Source organism: Dryobates pubescens, chromosome 28, assembly GCF_014839835.1.
Source record: "Dryobates pubescens isolate bDryPub1 chromosome 28, bDryPub1.pri, whole genome shotgun sequence".
NCBI classification, from domain to species: domain Eukaryota; kingdom Metazoa; phylum Chordata; class Aves; order Piciformes; family Picidae; genus Dryobates; species Dryobates pubescens.
This window is the reverse complement of record NC_071639.1, coordinates 7,168,731-7,187,411: the sequence shown is the minus strand read 5'-3', so window position 1 is coordinate 7,187,411 and position 18,681 is coordinate 7,168,731. Positions and strand designations below refer to the sequence as shown.

The 18,681-nt window shown below is 42.4% G+C and overlaps 1 protein-coding gene across 1 annotated transcript in view; it reads right to left on the bottom strand.

Annotated features, from left to right (window-relative positions):
• MAN1A1 (mannosidase alpha class 1A member 1) overlaps positions 1 to 18,681 on the bottom strand; it is a 134,728-nt gene that overhangs the window by 11,895 nt on the left and 104,152 nt on the right. The window contains exons 6-8 of the mRNA XM_054174003.1: positions 15,627 to 15,750; positions 13,059 to 13,152; positions 8,725 to 8,840 (exon numbers count right to left, since the gene is read on the bottom strand). Of these exons, the coding sequence (XP_054029978.1) occupies positions 8,725 to 8,840; positions 13,059 to 13,152; positions 15,627 to 15,750 (334 nt within the window). The remainder of the gene's footprint in view (positions 1 to 8,724; positions 8,841 to 13,058; positions 13,153 to 15,626; positions 15,751 to 18,681) is intronic.

Genomic DNA, 18,681 nt, shown 5'->3' with positions numbered 1-18,681 from the left:
CCTGTACCTAACAGAAAAAGCAGGAACCATGCACCTTCAGAAGCACACTAACTAGGACACAATTGATTTTTGTGGCATGGAAACAAATTAAAACTGAAGTTTTTCAGAGGTGTTTTTTTCCCTTCCCTATTTTGACTCAAGGCTAAAGTTCAGGCTGAAAAAAAAAAAAAAGAGGACTTCAACTTGGGAAATTTTGAAGTTATGCTAACAAAGTGGGGTTAAGAAACTACCAAATTGATGTTAAGTGATGCCAAGAGTGGCACAAAAAACCTTATTTATAATCAATCACTAATGTTTAGTAAAGCAAGTCATCCTATGGGTTTTTTTTTAAAGGGGGCCTATTAAGAACTAGTACATATGCCTATTAAAAGTTATTTTTATCATGTGTCTTATTTAAAGCTATTTTTATTAGGTAATGATTTGCTATATTACAGACTTTGAAACTGCCTTGACACACTTTGTACAATTTTGGGTCCTTAAGGGCTAGATAAAGATACAGGCATTGGTATATTTATTATCAAGAGCATGCCAGGTGGCTAATCATTTCTGCCTCTGAGATGTACAAATAACCTTCAGAAGCCATGAGCCCAAGTGTGCCAAACTTACAAGTCCATGAATGCTTAACAAACTCTTGTTCTTGAAGACAGGCAAACAACAACTAACTTGGTAAAGCCTAAAGTTCAATTGAACTTCGATGCTTATGGAGTAACAGTTTGTAGAAGCTACATGATTAAACTGATGCCAACCAAACAGCTTTTGTAAAGTGAGGCAGAGGAGCATTTCTTCCCAGAGGGCTGGTAGCTCTTTCTGTGGTACTGGGTGTTGCACCCCCAGACCTCACAAAACCACTGCCAGGGACCTTATAGGAGGACTGTCAAAAACTTTCACTAAACCAGAGAAGTTTCTTCATAGGCCTTTTCTGGTCTGAGCCAGACAAGCCGACCTCACTTCAGTAAAACCTTTACACAAATCACTGTTCCCTCTACCAATCTTATCAGAAATTATTCCTTCTATACAACAACTGTGGAAATGCTGAGCACTCTATTAGAAACACTACCAGTCCTTTTTACAGTTTAAATTGTGACTCAAGTGCACTTTATGTCACTCCTGGCATCTTTCTCCTGAGCTGGCATGTTGAGATAATGGCCTGGCTGCTGTCATGCTGGAGGGACTGCAGTGAATGAGACATTATGAATTGGTTAGGTCAAAGGATTGCCCACTGCATGTGTGTGTGGTCTCTGTTTACTGACAGGACAGAAAAAGAACTCCTCTATTTTCCTCCCTCCCCTGCTCCCTTAAGGCAGCACCTTTTGGATTCTCTGCTTACCAGCTTAGCAGGTTGCTTAACCTCTACATTACATTGCCAGGCCTTACACTTCCAAAAGTAGGCAAAACTGGTCCCTCCTAATAAATACCCATTTTACTTTGATCAGTTCTTCACTCCTTAAAGCTTTTCCTATAGCTTACATTATGTCTTTGCCATCCTCTGGCTCAATCCTAACTTGATTTTGTGATTGGAAAGGCCTTCATCTTCCCTTTGAGTTGTTTAGAACACTGAACTGGAACACTTACAGAAGAACACAGAGGACACAGAGCTCATCTCACTGTTCAGTTGAGAAAACCCTGACTGACAAACTTATTTTTAATAGGGGGCATTTTCTTGGCAGATTATGCAGACAGGTCATAAAAATGGGAACAGGGATGCCTACAAAGCACAGATGGAGGCTTCTCAGGACAAATACTCTGCACTTCAAAGCTGCTCAATTCAAAATGGTTTAAAAAAGTTAACTCTGCTAAAGGAGCAGCAAACCTCGACAACACTGCACTTCTGCTTCCTCCAGCACCTGGGCATTTTCCCTCTCCTTGCACAATATCTGAGCATGACTAATAATTCCAGTAACTGCTGCTGCTTGAACAAAACCCAGGTTTTCCATTTCCCACCTCAAGATGTCACTGTAGCTGGAGATAAAGCTATCTTGCAAATCATAGCCACGTACTCCCCTACCTTAATAAGTTAGGAACTTCAAAAACATGATCCTAGCTCTAATTTTCCATCATTTATAATCATACAAGGGTTTAGGTCGGAAGGGATGTTGAAGATCATCTAGTTCCAACTGCCCTGCCAAGGGCAGGAACACCTTCCACTAGACTGCTCAAAGCCCCATTCAACCTGGCCTTGGACACCTCAAAGGAGGAAGTATCCACAACTTCCCTGGGCTTATTCAGTTTTTCATCCACTAGCATCCTCAAGTCCTTCTCCACAGGGCTGCTCTGTGTGTTTTGAGGATAATTGGAACACTGTAGGCTACTCTGGGGAGAACTACAGTTCTGCAGGTTACTCCACAACCAAGCACTATAAATTACCTCAGTCCAAACTTTCAGTATCTTTTTCTTCCCCTAGAAATCTTCTTCCTAAACAGTGTTTCGCCTGTTTGAAGCAACAGTGAAGATGAAAGATGCTATTTGATACTTACAGTAACTCTAAGATGTATAATATCAATTGCTTGCTTGCTTATTTTAATGTTTAAGGCTTGCACCAAAACATTTTGTATCTGGGAAGCAGCACACAGCAGGCAGGTCAGGATTGCTGTGGTTTAGCATGCTGGGAGTTCATCATTCACATGCCTGTCGTCTTGACCTGAAGTTACTTCCCTCATATTTTCTGCTGAGTTGATCTAAGGCTCTAGGGTTTTCTTCCCCAAGCTTTCTAATTCATCAAATTTATGCATAGTTCCAATGAGTTGATTACAAAAAGTTTCAGGATGTGCATTTTCCCACCACTACTACAGCTGTTTTGGAGAGGGCAGAACAACACTGTGCATTGAAAACCCAACAGTGCTGTATTTATTTGTTGATTCTGTTTCCTTAAGTATTGCCCACACAGGTTTTAAAGATGTATTACGAGATGCAGGAACCACATGAAAATACACAGGCAGAAAACCAAGGAGGGAACAGGAAGTTCAAGCCCTTTGTTACAACTTATTTAAATACTTCTGCCACAGAAAAGTGGCACCTCCTTGTCCTGAGGTCCTCACTGCTCATTGAGCTGTGCTTTAAAGGCCAGAACTGAAGTCTGATCACAGAAGAAGGTTCATTTGTTTAACCACAATAGATATAAGAAACATCTTGAAAGCAGTTGTAAGGCCACTTACTGCTTTGGCCTTCAAGATGCCTCATACAGACAAACTCACATGGGGCATGAAATACAAATGCTCCCAGTGGAGATGCCTGAAGTTGGTAAATGGGAACTCTGGCAAGTATTTAACTACTACAGTGCTAATCCATCTGATCATTAGAAAATATGAAGTTCCATGGGAAATCTGATAATTTACTTTTGACTGAACAATCTAATTATGGTTTTTCTTTTTCCCTGGATAGCTCTCTTGGTGTCTATGAGCAGAAATGCTCTTGCACTAAATGTACTTAATGCTGTCTGCTACCAGAAGGCTGCATTTATTCACATTCTTAAAATAGTATTAATGGAAGTGCCTGACTCGAAGCAAATCAGTCTCAAAATGTTACATGATGCATTTTCTGAATACTGTGGAATAAATATCCACTGCTCCTGACAAGCTTTTTTGCTGTCAAAAACAGGATGGAAAAATAACACAAGTTCTAAGGATACGGCTGCTCTGAGGACAGGAACAAAGCCCTGAGTCCTCTCACAAGACTTTTTCTAGTTAAAATCCTCCTTAATGAGTTTAAACAACATTAGAGCTTGCTGCTTCTCCTTGACAGTCCATGGGCATTTTAATAAGTACTTTCTGTCGTCCGAGAAATAGACATTGTGCAGTTAGAAGCAAATTATTACCAACTTCAAAATCTGCAGAAGCCTGCCTTCAGTCTTGATGCTTCTGTAAACAGTTTAAGAGAGCCTCAACACTCCTGTCAAGAGGAGAAACACAGTGAAGAGAATAAAGAGGAGCAGCAAATCCTCTGGATGCTCTCGTCTGTTAAGCGTAATGAATCCTGCGCTCCCATCCTATCGCTGCGTGCAGAACACCAGTGCGGCTGGGTGATAAATATTTTAGACATGACAGCTGACAAACTATGTAAATAAACTGCCTATTTATTCATTTTTACACATTTGAGCTACAGACAATACTTCCTCCTTCCTCAAAATGAAAGGAGAGAAAAAACAAAAGCATGCACTGGCGATGCTGGGTCCCCTGCACCACTGCTTCGTGCTGAGGATGGGCTCCCATTGCACCATCCTGCTGCCCTCTTTCCTTCAATGCCAAGAAGTGTTCCAGTAGTGAATGACCAATTCATTAATACACTTTTGGCTACACCCAGTATGATAAACTACTCTAACTGAGTTGCTGCAGTTCTGTTATTGTCCACATCAGTTATGTAGCTTTTAAGATCACTCTGGTCACAACGGAAACTGCTTTGAGCAACTTAATGGGAAATGCAATCAGCACAGACCAGCCACCAGACTGTCACCACAGTTCAACAGACTCTCAGGAACCTCTGGAGATGAAAAGGGCCTATCTGACACTATGATGTTTGCAGTTTGCTAACAACACTGTGTTCTCTCCTTCATTTCAGCCGGAAAGGAGTCTGATTTGGGTTATTTATCTGGAAGGCTGAAATTACAACGGCTCTGGAAAATACTTAGCACTACTTAATGCTGACTGTTAAATGAGCTCCCACCCCCACCAAAATCAAAACCATAGAGCTTTGGCAGAGTACAAACTGACTATATGGTGTCAAAAGTGAGCAATGTGCAAGCCAAAAAAAGAACTTAAAAAATTAAGAGCTCCTACTTGTGTTCTGTCTTAACACCCAAAATTCTGAGGCTAAAAATGACTTTTTTTTACCTTTTGGTACCCACAGGAGGTGAAGACATTTCTTTCAGCAGTGCTGTTGAAAGCTGGCAGAGAGCAGCTGTGGCACTGCTTTCCAACACGGAGTTTTATTTCCATTATCTCTACTTCCATGTGCTATCTTCTCCAGAGATCACTAGCATTCTTCTTGCAGTCTTCTGAGTAGTTTTTAGCCAGTAAAGAAAAAAATTAAACCACCTAAATGTTGTGACCTACCCTGTCTAAAGGTAAAACTGCAGATCACAGAGGCTTTACCTCGCCAATACCACAATATTGTGAGCTGCAATAAACTGAACTGCTTGGGAAGTGAAGGTGAGGGATTGTCCCCCTTCCTCTAATGTTTTCCTGAGCTGAGTTACCACTCTCTTGCAGCCTTCCAGAAATATACTGAGGAGGGGATGAAAGCAACATGAGAGAGAAACAAGAAAGAGTTAAGATGCAGAATGCTTGCAGCAATGGCCACAAATAAATGTAATGGGAAAATGAGGAAAACGTACCTGACCACTGGAGAGTCAGCCTATTAAAAGGAGTAGAGAAATCTGTCCTTCAGCTTGGCAAATGAAGGCTGACACATCCAAGAGGGGAGGATTTGGCACAGTTGCTTGTGACACTGCTGTCGCTAACTAGACGTAAGTGAAGGCACAAGGTCCACCTCTGCTCTGAATTACCATGTTCTCTGACTAAACCTGCATAGGTGTGTCTCACAGATCAGCTGTGTTAACTGGAAAGAATGGGATGGTTCCTGCCCTGGATGCTTGCAAAGGCTGACAAATGATTCTACAGGCACTTACACCTTCCAAATATGAGCAGATGATGAGTACCAGTTCGTTCTGTAACTAAATGTTGCATGCTATCCACCGAAACCAATTGCAGATGATCTCTTACTTCCTGTATGATATGAAACAGGACATTACATGCATTGCTTTTCAAAGGAGAAAAATAACTTACATTAAAAATACATTTGCTTGTCTTTTTGTGCAAATTCTAGAGTTTATGAATCCTCTGATGGCCTTATAAATATACATTCATCTTATGTTCTGGTACTCGAAACAAGACTCTCTCTGTCCCTTTTCCCCATCAGAAATAAACTCTTCTTTAAGTGGCACCAGCCAAACAGACATCTTATTCATGGCAAGCAGAACAAGTTTTTAAATCTGGTTTGACATGATAGTTACTGCTTTTAACTTAAGCCATAAAGCACTCTATAGGTGCTACAAAAATCCTAACAGGAAAAAACTCTCTTATTTTATATGAGTTACAGAACAATGTAAGGGAGAATCCCAAAGCTTTATCTAAATACATTTCAGCTTTACACAGTGAACTGGAGCTCCCCACATAGTTCCATTTGTGGTTTCTGGATAGGAGAAGATATTCAATTAGGCATCAAACCTTCACATCTCTTGGAATTTGGTGGGTATGTGCTGGACTGAAAGGCCAGAAATAATCAGGCAGTTCCCTTTGACACAGTCTTAACAAGATTCTGAATGCATCGGGGGAAATTTATCTGAGAAAATACAAAGTAGGCTCAGAATGCCCAAACCAGGCAGGCTTAGTGTCAGCTTGTGCAGACACTTAAATGAGCTTTAATTTAGATAAGTAAGTGATCAATAGCAATAAAGCCAATCTCAGGATGGATTTCAAAACAGGCTAGTTGCTGGTGAAGAACCTGGCATCCCAAAGGAGCCCAAACTGCCTGCAGTTTTGGTGAGACTTGCCTGCTGCTTTCTGAACAAGCCACGTTACAACATCGAGCTCTATCCCCACATACTGCATGTAGACTCTCAGCTTTGGTACAGAGTTCTCAGTACAGAGAACACAGATTCATAGAATGGTTTGGGTTGGAAGGGACCTTAAAGATCATCCAGTTCCAACCCCCCTGTCATGGGCAGGGACACCTTTGGCTAACACGAACGGCATCGCTCGGAACGTGCTGGAAATGGTACTTGACCAGAAGCGTGGATCAATCCAGGGGCTGCTCCCCAGCAGGATGAGAGGCAGTGCACTCACTCACAGGTGCAATGGTCATGCCACACTTGGAATATTCTACAGGCAGTGGTTTCCAGAAGAGCTGCACCAGCAGCAGCATGGTTGTTCACTGGATGTGTTTATGCACTAGCACTTACCCGTGTAAGAATGTGTTTTGAAGAAAAACCTGGTGGTATTAAAGCACTGAAAGCAGAAGACTAGGAGAGGCTTGGAGGTGGTTCAGAATGCCTTCCATGGTAAGACGAATTGATATCACATTACCAGCCACTCTCTTCACTCTTTTTGGCTGCCACCCTAATAGTAGAGCTGTTACAGCGTTGCTGCTCTTATGTTATAGCCTCAAATGCACTCCAATGAAATTTAAAAGCCACCTTTTCCTCTGAAAGTGAAACCATATTAGTGATGGAAATGAGGATGACTGCACCTAAACCTGCACTTACAAAATTAAAGGCAGGATTTTCATAGCAAAGGATACTTGGTCATCAAATGTATTACCACTAGGAAATCAAACCCTCCCTCAAAAAAAACACACGACTTTCTTCTCTAAAGACAAAATGAGCCAGGGCTGTATTTCCTTAGTCACCACATTTTTTTGTGGTATATGAAGGAAAAGGACACTTACCCACAGGGTGTTAGGGGTTGGAAAGGACCTCTGGAGATCGAGTCCAACGCCCCTGCCAGAGCAGGGCCATAGGATCTAACACAGGTCGCACCGGAACACATCCAGATGGGTCTTGAAAGTCTCCAGAGAAGGAGACTCCACAGCCTCTCTGGGGAGCCTCTTCCTGTACTCTGTGACCCTCACAGTAAAGAAGTTCCTCCTCATATTGAGGTGAACCTCCTGTGCTGTAGTTGATATCCACCGCCTCTTGTCCTTGCCAGGACAAGGGACACTTTTCTCTCTTCCCTAGGGACAGCACATTTCCAGAGGTATGCAAGAACAAGCAGGTATTGTTCAGCATCTTGAAGCCTTGCCCACAGAGGCAATTTAGACATATACAGTTAATAACAGACAAAAGTTTGGCCCTCAAGAGCTTCCAGTCAAAAGAGATGAAAGGATGGGGGAGAAAAAGAAATAGTAGTATATATATATAAAAAAATAGGATATCTATGAAAGCAAAGAACAGGGTAAATAGGACATCTGCCCAAGACTGGCAGGAAAGCCTCTAAATATCAATTTAAACTTAATACTTCTCAAGCCTCAATCTGGTGTCAGAAAGCCATTATTTCTCCCCAAACAGCGTAGTAAGGAAATGCCATCAATAACAAAGCAAACCACACAGCAGAAGGATCATAAATAAAATACCACAAAGATAGCTAAGTATGAGTCGAAAACTTGCTCTTGAGTCCAATTTGCAAAGCTGGCTGTGTCCCAGAAGCTGGCAAACACATGCCTCGTTCGTGTAACAAAAAGTCACCCTGCAGCAAACCCCTCTGTTTTCATTTACCATTATCTACCTGTTGACCACAGTCCAAACACACCACTGGCTGAAATATGAAAGGTGAAAACACAAGAGAGGAATTCCCTCCTGGATATAAGGAAAATGAACATAGGGAATACATTTAGGGAAGACCAAGGAAAGAAGAACTGAACTTTTATCCAACAGTTACCTGTAAGCATATTTTTCTGTTGCATATGCTGTACTTCTCTCTTCCAGTATCAGAGAGAACCAAGTGTATTGCTATACTTTAAGACTCTTTCCTTTCCCACAGTGTGTGTATTGCTCTAGCATTTATATTTGATGAAGCCCTTTCAAAAAGATGATGATGAAGTCTTTTCTTTCAAAAAAAAAGCCCACATTGTGGTAGCAAAGACATAAATCTCCCCCCACTGTCCCCAGAGCCTCTCTCTGCTGGATTATTATAGATGAGATTATTATGGAAAGGAAGATTTCAATGTTTTATTTACCTGAACAGCATCATAATACATATTCTTGCCTTCTTCATCTGTCTTGTCTGACATCAGCCATGCCTTGAGCAAATATTCATAAAAGCTATCCCCAAGCCCTCCAATGGAGACGTGATCTTGAAAGGGAAGAAAGAGATTGAACAGCAATTTCAGCTGCAGTCCGGGCAATAAAATACAACCAGAGTTTGAAACAGTGCATTTAATGATCTCCTACAACAGTCTTTAATAAATGGAAGCCTGGAACCTCAGGAAAAGCTTAACTGCTATATATATAGCGAATCATTTCTTAAATTGCTAACTTTTTCATCAAGCTAAAGCACTGTAGTGCATTTAATATCCACAAATGCCACAGGAGTTCATGGCAAAGAAGTCAGGATTTATATGTTTAATATCTAATTCATGTAGTCTAGCCCACAAGAAAATGTGTTCATCTAAGTTCTTTTATAATCTGAAACCAAGGCAAAGAAGCAGAGAGTGCTCTCTAATTTGATAAAGGCTTTTTGCTCTCTTAACATGCAGGCATTGTTTTTATTTGCTCCATTATTCACTGCTGTTCCATTTAAGTCACTTCATAAAAAAAAAAGGACAAAATGTTTTAGCTGCTTACTGCAGAGTCGAATTTCAGCTTATTTAATGGTATTTCCAAATGCACACCCATATGTTTAAAAAGAACCCTACATTCTGGAACATCTGGCTGCTCTCAGAACTCAGCAGCGGTTCTGGAAGGCACAAAAAGACTTTGCCACATCTACAGAGGATTATTGCTCTCACACTGCTTGATTTTGCCCGACGCTTACAGTGTGAAATGATTTGAGCTCCAGATGCTGTGATTGTTCAGCTCTACCCGTTCAAGATGTGGCCCTGAAACACTAACACAAGTCAGACTGCTCCATGTCGGTTGCATCACTGAGGTGAACTTGTACTCACCTGCTGTCCAGGAAGAGAAAAGATTCTAGGGGAAAGCATAATGAGCAATCATGATTTCAGCACAGCTTCCATGAAATACTACAACTAGAGCTACATATATATATATGGAAAGTATTTAAGTTCCATTCAACTGAGAACCTTAGCTGGAGGTGTTCTTTTTCAGTTTGGTGCTGCCTGGTAACATTAAGGGATTTGGCATTTATCCACTCTTCACTGAAAGGATTCTGAAGTGCTTTATCAGGGCTACTCATTTGTAACTGTCCATTTTACAGTGAGGAAGGGGTCTGCTAATTTAACCTGAGATGCCCAGGACAGAGATGTGGTTGCATATATCATGCAGTAAGTCTACAAGTAAAGGAAAAAGAACATGCCACACACCACAAAATTGTGCACATGAGAAAAAAGCAAAAGACACCTGGGGTAATGCAGCCTTGTGAAGTGAGATGCAGGGGGTTAGTGGTACAGAGCTCCCACTCCCCAACACCTAACTCTGATCTTAGCTTCAAAGTTAGGGCTCTGTTGGTGGAATTCAAAAGAACACAGAGAATTTCTTTTTCAACTATTCAGTATCTTCTCATCATGGAAAGCCTCCTTCTGCATTCTGCATAGGTTGCAAAGCCATGCAAATGCAGAAAACACACTTTTTTTTCCTCCAACCAAACTGCAGGAACAGTTTTTTAACTCCACAACCCCGTGGAGTACTTTAGTTTTCCGAACGCATCCTGTCCCTCTGCCTAACAAACACGTCGCAGCACCAAACCTGGGTGATAAAGGGCTTCTTTCCCCACCCCCTCTCCACTTTTGAGCAGGATATATGAAATTTCTGGAAGCACTACACCTTTTACTTAATTAAATGTTCAGGATCCAAAAGGAAAAGAAGCTTCTTAAGGAGAAAAAAAAAGAGAGAGAGAGAGCACATTTTCTGTGATCGAAGGCTGATCTTTGAACAGCAGCATTTAAATGACCTTTATGGTTTCCTAAATAAATTACCATAGAAACCTCTGACATTTGCAAACTAAATAGCACAAGCAGGGTTTCATCAATAATAAGCCCTGTTATTATATACATTATTGCAGCAGACAAATCCAATTGACGCACGCTGCAGCAAATCACTGTCAGTTTACTGTCAAAATAACAAGGGCTAAATGAATTTACAGGAACAATGGCAGTGATCCAGCAGCGTCCTTCACAGCTACAGCATTGCTAAGAGAAGCAATCCTCACAAACGATTCTTCCCTCTCCCCATCACGTGTCAGAGAGAATACTTCTGTCTTGTACCAATTAAGAGTCTCGGGCTTCTTTTCTTTTCCCTTTTCTTTTCTTCCTGTTGTAATCAACTGAAACCAGCCCAGAAAGGCAATCTCAAATAAGACATCTCCCAAGCTGATTTACTGCCATGGTGGGGGGGGAATAAATAAAAACCAGTGGCTATAAATGAAGGGAACGGAGTTGGAAGATGCAACAAGATTGAATTTGTTGTGCTGCTTCAGTATGCTAGGGGCTGACCTGCATCAACCTCTGCGTCCATCCGTGCAGGAAACGATTTCACAGAATCACAGGGGCTGGAAGGGACCTCGAGAAATCATCCAGTCCAACCCCCCTGCCAGAGCAGGATCACCTACACCAGATCACACAGGAATGGCATCCAGGTGAGTTTAAGTATCTCCAGAGAGGAAGACTACTCTTTCTTTGGCAACACTGCATGCTGTAGGAAAACAAAGCTGGTTGAAGCTGTAAGTTTTCCTGTGCACACTCACAAAACCCTGGCATTTAATGTGAAGGAAGAGTACATGACACAATGACATTAAAAATAAGGAAACGGCCAAGACAACAAGGCAGAGTAAGATTTGACTGCTTTAAAATAAGTAAGGCAGAGCCATTCATAGTGTCAGCCCCTAGAAGAAACTGCCTTCAGTGCAGTTCACCAAAAAGCTGAGTTTCTGTGGCTAACTGAAGCTATGAAAGGAGGTAACTGGACCTACCTCAGATGCCCAGGTGGCCTTCAAACCAAACACTTCCAGTGGGAGGGTTCAATGCTTTACAAAGCTGTGCTAAGCTCACATGGGTATCAAGAGGGCACACATCTCTGAGGTCTGTATATATATGCTAGAGTTCAGCCCAACATGTCAGCAGCAGTCGATGGTTATGCAAGCTGAGCTGACACAGACCTTGTAGCACCGTGACCCGGAGGAAGCCTCAGAGATCAGACGACTAGAGGGCTTTCTAAAGTGATGGGCACACTTCCAATTCACAAAGGGAAATGGCCTTAGCATTGATGGGACAATACAACTGAACAGCCCCACCTTTTTGGACATCTTTTTAACTGGGAGTGTGACACAAAGCATTTAAAAATAGGTTTTATTCACTAGAACGCTTGTTCTTTGCTTTTGTGAAAATGATCTTATCTATCCAGACTATGGCCAGTCCCACAAGAACTCCAGAACTACACTCCCACCTTAGCTGCATCCTAATCAAACTGTTACATTGAAAAACTTCTCCAGAACCTTTCCCTCTCTTGTATTGCCTGAGAGTCTACAGGACTATCTTGGTGTTTTCAGACCAAGACAGTACACTGTGATTGTTTTCTTTCAGTAATGTAGAGAGGGAAAAAAAACCACAAGAGCAATGAGTCACGTGTGCTGGCAGCCTGCACCTAAGGAGGAAAAGTGAAAACAAGAAGCAAGGTCTCAAGAACTGTGATTGTGCACACTATGGTGGCTTTGAACACGTTCTGGAGATTGGAGAAGGCAAATATACAAACAGCAAAGGTTTGGTCATCAGGAGGAGGCTAAGAAGTTCACATACATCAAACTTCTATTAATGCTCTTTCCCGTCCAACTTTGGCGTCTCCAACAACGGTTCCAGGGGGATTTATGCCACGACACAGTTCTGTTTAGTTTGTATCCTCAGTTGCCCCCATGAAACTTTAACAGAAATCACAGCTGGCAGTAACTTGAAAGACTTATTTTCATGTTTTTTTATCTTCAGTGGAGCCACACCACTCTAAAAATATGGAATTTGATTCAGGCAAGCTGATAATGTTTCCTTAAACAGCTACTTCAGAGAGCACTTTAGATTTCTGAATAGAAGTCTTTTGTAGTCTACAAATTCCTTTCCAAAATGATACATATTCAGACATTTCCCTGCTTGCACAAGCCATACTGAAACATCAGAGGAAAGCACATTAAACTATAGCAAGGAGGGGTTATTATCTTCATATTTGGGTTATTATCTTCATATTTGTACTATTTCTTACATCGTATAGAGCCTCAGATATAACGAGAGGTTTTACGCTTTGTAGAAGTCCTATAGAGCCAAACCCCAGACAACAGTGACTGAAAGTAGTCAATAACTGCAAACAGCAGACTGATGGATAGCTCACAGCACCGAAGCAGTGATCTACTTACGCTGGCCCCACTGGCCACTGCTGGGATTCAGGTAGTTGGGGTAAAGGCCTTCTGGCTTATCCAGTCGAGTCAGAACTTTCCGAATGTTCATCACCTGTTGGAAGGGCACAAGACACAGAGCACTGAGCCATTCTCTCCCTCAGATAAAACAGGATCAGTACATAAACCAAAAAGTGTAAATATCCCTAAAAACAAAAGAATCATCTTATTCAACACACAAACCTGAATACCTCTGTGCAACCACGTTACAATTAATAAAGATCCTCTAAGCTGCTCTCGCCACACAAACAAGCTCCTCAGGAGCTCCAGAGGATCTGTGTCGAGCGTCGGTAATGAAACATCACAACAGAAGCAAGCTCTAAAGTTCAGGACTTGCCACATGGAGTATCTTGCCCCTCCAGATGATGCTGAAACTCATGGGGATGAGTTGCATTAACTAAACTCAGCTACTTCAGCATTATACTCCTCATATAATCAAATCAGCAATAGTATTCAACACTAAGCCAATCACCTAGTTCAGATGCAGAAGTGAATTGTAAAGCATTGCTGCCTGGAAAGGAGAGCTTCATACAAGCAGCTTGCCTACCAGGAGCCCACGCACCTGCCAGCACTGTTAAGGAGCCTGCTACACATGAGAGGCTCAGTCCAGATGTGCTGCAGCTGGAGTCATTCAGCAGCACAATCCAATGCCAACGTAGCAACTTGGGACAATGAAGATACTGAGCACCACAGACCAGAAATCATAACAAGACACTGACAGCTTCATTACAACACCTTGAATGCCTAGAGAGCAAGTCAATTAGCTGCAGAGCTAAATTAGCTCACACCAAGCCACAGAAGGATCTCTGCTGTGGTACACAAACTGCCTTCTGCATCCTGACACTGCACTGCTCACAGCCATCACCCAAATGCAGACTGCAACGAGTCCTAGACCTCATTTCATGAATTCTTCCACGAATACTTCCAGGCAAAGCTTACTTCACTGTTTCTTCTTCTTTATCAAGCATACCAGCCCTGGACTGGCTTGCCTTGGAGGGCTGTGGAATCACCACCTCAAGAGGGTTTGAAGAGCAGCTTACATGAACAGATTTCTTGCAGCTATAGCTCGATGTCACTTTGGGAGAGAACCACAGGCTAGGATTTTTAACTTGTGCACTTTTATCACACTTTGATGGTCTCTTAATACAACAGATGCTATACATTAAATTACCATCAATGCCCAAAATAATTGAGTTACCCAGTAAGTTTGTTTCCCCACCTCCAGTTTAGATTTGTTCAAGAGAAATTGCTTTCAAGTTCACTCCTAAACACATTAAAACCACTAGAAATGTGTTTCACAGAATTTATCCCAGCGCTGCCCATACTGTTGCAGCAAAGTGACTCGGTCCTTAAGGTTTGGTACAACTTCCATTCATCTGGGATTTGACCACTGCTTTTAAATTCACTGCTAAACATCTGGAGCAGCAGTATTAATGAGATTATTAACAGATCATCCAAGTTTTAGCTAACGTGGGGCATTTGTAGTCCGAATACAAAATTAAAACAAGTGGAAGTTTAAATGAGGAAGAAAAGAGAAATGAAGATAAATGATCCAGTGCATTATAAAGAATAGGACTCCCTGGCTACACATCAAAAAGCCAAGCAAAATTGCTTAGGTGGGAATTGAGGGAGGGAGAAGAGGAGTTGCTTTCCATGACTTGCATAATAAAAGGTATCCAGAAGCTGTTCCCCAACCTGGGAAGAGTCACTGAGCACAACAACTACTTTGTCAAAAGTTGATATCCTGCTTTTTCAGCTGACCCCCAAAAGAACATTCAAAAAGTATTTCTTAAAGGTGAGTGCAAGGGAAGGGCTTTCTGACCTCACTGACAGCAGTGACATCAGCCAGCATTTCTGAGATTAAACTGCTTGAAACCACACAGGGTAGCTGTGGTGCTTTGCTTTGCATGGTCATCACAGAAGATCCCCAACATCATGTCAATTATTGTTTTCACCACGTTCAGGAGAAGTACTGAGGAAAACTCTATGGTCTGACTGTTTAATGGGATACTAATCTAGAGCATAAACAGAAATTACAGGGTTTATGGGGCTGGGTAAGTAGAACAGAACAGAATAGAACAAACCAGGTTGGAAGAGATCTTCAAGATTGTCGTGTCCAACTTATCATCCAACACCACCTAATCAACTAACCCATGGCACCAAGCACCCTATCAAGTCTCCTCCTGAACACTTCCAATGATGGTGACTCCACCACTTCCCCAGACAGCCCATTCCAATGGGCAATCACTCTCTCTGTGCAGAATTTCCTCCTAACATCCAGTCTGAACCTAGCCTGGCACAGCTTGAGACTGTGTCTTCTTGTTCTGGTGCTGGTTGCCTGGGGAGAAGAGTTGTACCACAATGCCTTTGGAACAGATTTTGGACTTCGTAATACAAAACCACACCAAGGTGATTAGGGAATCACCTAGAAAATATCTGCCTCCTGTGACAAATTGTACTGAGGAAAAGCCAAAGTCTCCCAAGAGGTGATTTGTCTCTTGCAACACCATTTTGACTGAGCAATCTAACCTTTTCAGCAAAGACAGGGTTTCCAGAGAGGTGACTCAAATGAACGAACTCCAGATGCAAGGTCCCAAATTCTGCCAAGATGCTGCTGCCGCCGGAGGCCCACGGCCAGTTTCGACCGATGCCACTAAAGGGGTGGGAAGAGAAATACAGAAGAAAAAACAACCATGAGCATCTAGAAGGCATTGCTAATAAAATGGAGGAGGTAGTAGATAGACTGTTATCAAGAGAAGATAATGAAAATGTTCTGAATATCTGCATAAGAAATCATGCTGTGGCAGCCATCTATGACTTGACCACAGGACCTCAAGTTACTTGGGGCCACTGCTGCTTTGGCTTAAAAATTGCACCTTGCAACAAGCCAGTCCTTTAGCTCAGGAACAGCTCCATCACATGTATCACTGTGGCAGAGTTTCACTGTACCATATCACAGTATCACAGTATCACAGTAACTAAGGTTGGAAGAGACCCCAAGGATCATCAAGTCCAACCTGTTCCAACAGACCTCACAACTAGATCATAGCACCAAGCGCCACGTCCAATCTCCCCTTGAACACCTCCAGGGACGGCGACTCCACCACCTCCCTGGGCAGCCCATTCCAATGACGAATGACTCGCTCAGTGAAGAACTTTTTCCTCACCTCGAGTCTAAACCTCCCCTGACACAACTTGAGACTGTGTCCCCTTGTTCTGGTGCTGGTTGCCTGGGAGAAGAGACCAACCCCCACCTGGCTACAACCACCCTTCAGGTAGTTGTAGAGGGCAATGAGGTCGCCTCTGATCCTTCTCTTCTCCAGGCTAAACAATCCCAGCTCCCTCAGCCTCTCCTCATAGGGCTTGTGCTCAAGGCCTCTCACCAGCCTTGTTGCCCTTCTCTGGACACGTTCAAGTGTCTCGATGTCCTTCCTAAACTGAGGGGCCCAGAACTGGACACAGTACTCAAGGTGTGGCCTAACCAATGCAGAGTACAGGGGCACAATGACCTCCCTGCTCCTGCTGGCCACACTATTCCTAATACAGGCCAGGATGCCATTGGCCTTCTTGGCCACCTGGGCACACTGCTGGCTCATGTTTAGGCGGGTGTCAATCAGCACCCCCAGGTCCCTCTCCGTTTGGCAGCTCTCCAGCCACTCTGACCCCAGCCTGTAGCTCTGCATGGGGTTGCCGTGGCCAAAGTGCAGCACCCGGCACTTAGACTTATTAAATGCCATCCCATTGGACTCTGCCCATCTGTCCAGTCGGTCAAGGTCCCTCTGCAGAGCCTTTCTACCCTCTAACTGACTAACATCTGTTCACATTTAAAGACATTACAAAACCCACTGAGTAGAGGAAGACATTCTCATATGTCCTCTATTTTCCCTGTATTTAACACAGCACACTTAAAGTCTAATTATTCCTTCTATAGTGCAATTGGTTTAACTTGAAATACTGCATATATACAGCACAGGCTTTAAGTTGAAAGAACTATATGCACTAAATCCTCCTTAACACCTGAGAATTAAATAAAGTAGGATATGTGGGCATTGTCTGTCCAGGCACACTTGCCAGGATCAGTAACTTCAGTTTTAATTAAGACCTAAAGATATTTCACAGCGAAATTAATCTCAGGCTCTCGCTGAGAGTAGGAAAAAGCATATTTATCGATAAATGCCCGCTAGAAAACTAATGCTGGTTGAGATTCAGGATGAAAAATCTCCTAAAATTTTATGAGAAAAAGCTGGGGGGGTTTTCCCTTGAAACCTCCAGCAGCAATAGTCAGCAAACCCCCTGAAATCAAAGCTCACCAACTTTCTGGAGCACGCAAGTGAATAAGGAGATACTAAACCAGCATATTATCATCATGAATCTTTGACAGAAATACACTTATCAGGTACTGGAATGTCTTCTTTGTTTTCAAGCTGTGAACAGCATAGCCCCCACACACATATATATGGAAAACAATTAATGTTACTTTTACACATAAGCAGACAAACCACACTTGCACAAACATGAAACTCAGATATTCTTCCCCAGGTGAAACGTGACATGAAGCTCTGGCCAGCCTGATCTAGTGTGAGGTGTCCCTGCCCATGGCAGGGGGGTTGGAACTAGATGATCCTTGTGGTCCCTTCTGACCCTGACTGACTCTGTGATTCCATGATTATAAAACCCACCCCAAACCAACAAAACAAAGCAAGAAACTTCATCTTCAGTTCATGGTGGAAGTCCTCAGTTGTACTAAAATTTGTTCTTCAAAAGGTCAAGTACCTGTAGCTGAAGTTCAACCAACACAATGAAATTCAGATTCCATTAGTTTCCCTACTAGCTATATGAACAGGTTATTCTGAGGTTTCTGCCACACACACAACCTAAAAACATGTCATTAAACTTTAACAGCAGAGTAAAAGCTGAAGATAAAGAGCACCTTTGTGTTCTACTTAAATGTCACATCCTTTAACTGTGTGACACCTTTGACTGCCTGGCCTTGAGCTGAAGGCACTGCTGGAACTCACTTGAGTGCTACCAAAAATAAACCCAGCATATTGCCTATTGATAGGGAGACTCAGATAGTCCTGTTTCTGAAGTGCCATAGCATTTGTCAAACACTCCTCCTAGCTATGCCATAGCTTTTCTTTTTCCTGGGCCATAAAGCAACGAAGTGACTCAGTTTATCTGAGTGTTGACTCAAGGGAGAACTTTGTAGAGCAAAAGGAAAGAGATCATCAGATCAGGCTCCCCTAGCTGACCATAAAGGTGCAAGTGACTGGCACTCACGCAAGTCCTCTGATGCAGGTGATTGCAGATTGATTCCTCCAAAGGAGAGAAACATTTGTAATGGTTGTAGAGGCCCAATTCCTGCACAGGCTACTGACTTCCAGCTGAAGTCATTTTATCTCATTTCCCAATTACCCAGACTAAAACACATAACTTAAGACAGAGCTGGTAAAAAAAGCTTGCCACAAAACCCCAAATGAAATATTTCAAGGTTTTGAAAAGCTACCATGTTATGGCACAGTTGGAAGTAGCCCTTTTATTCTTTCTATTATGTTTCTGGGAGGAAAAAAAAAGTGGAAGCAGA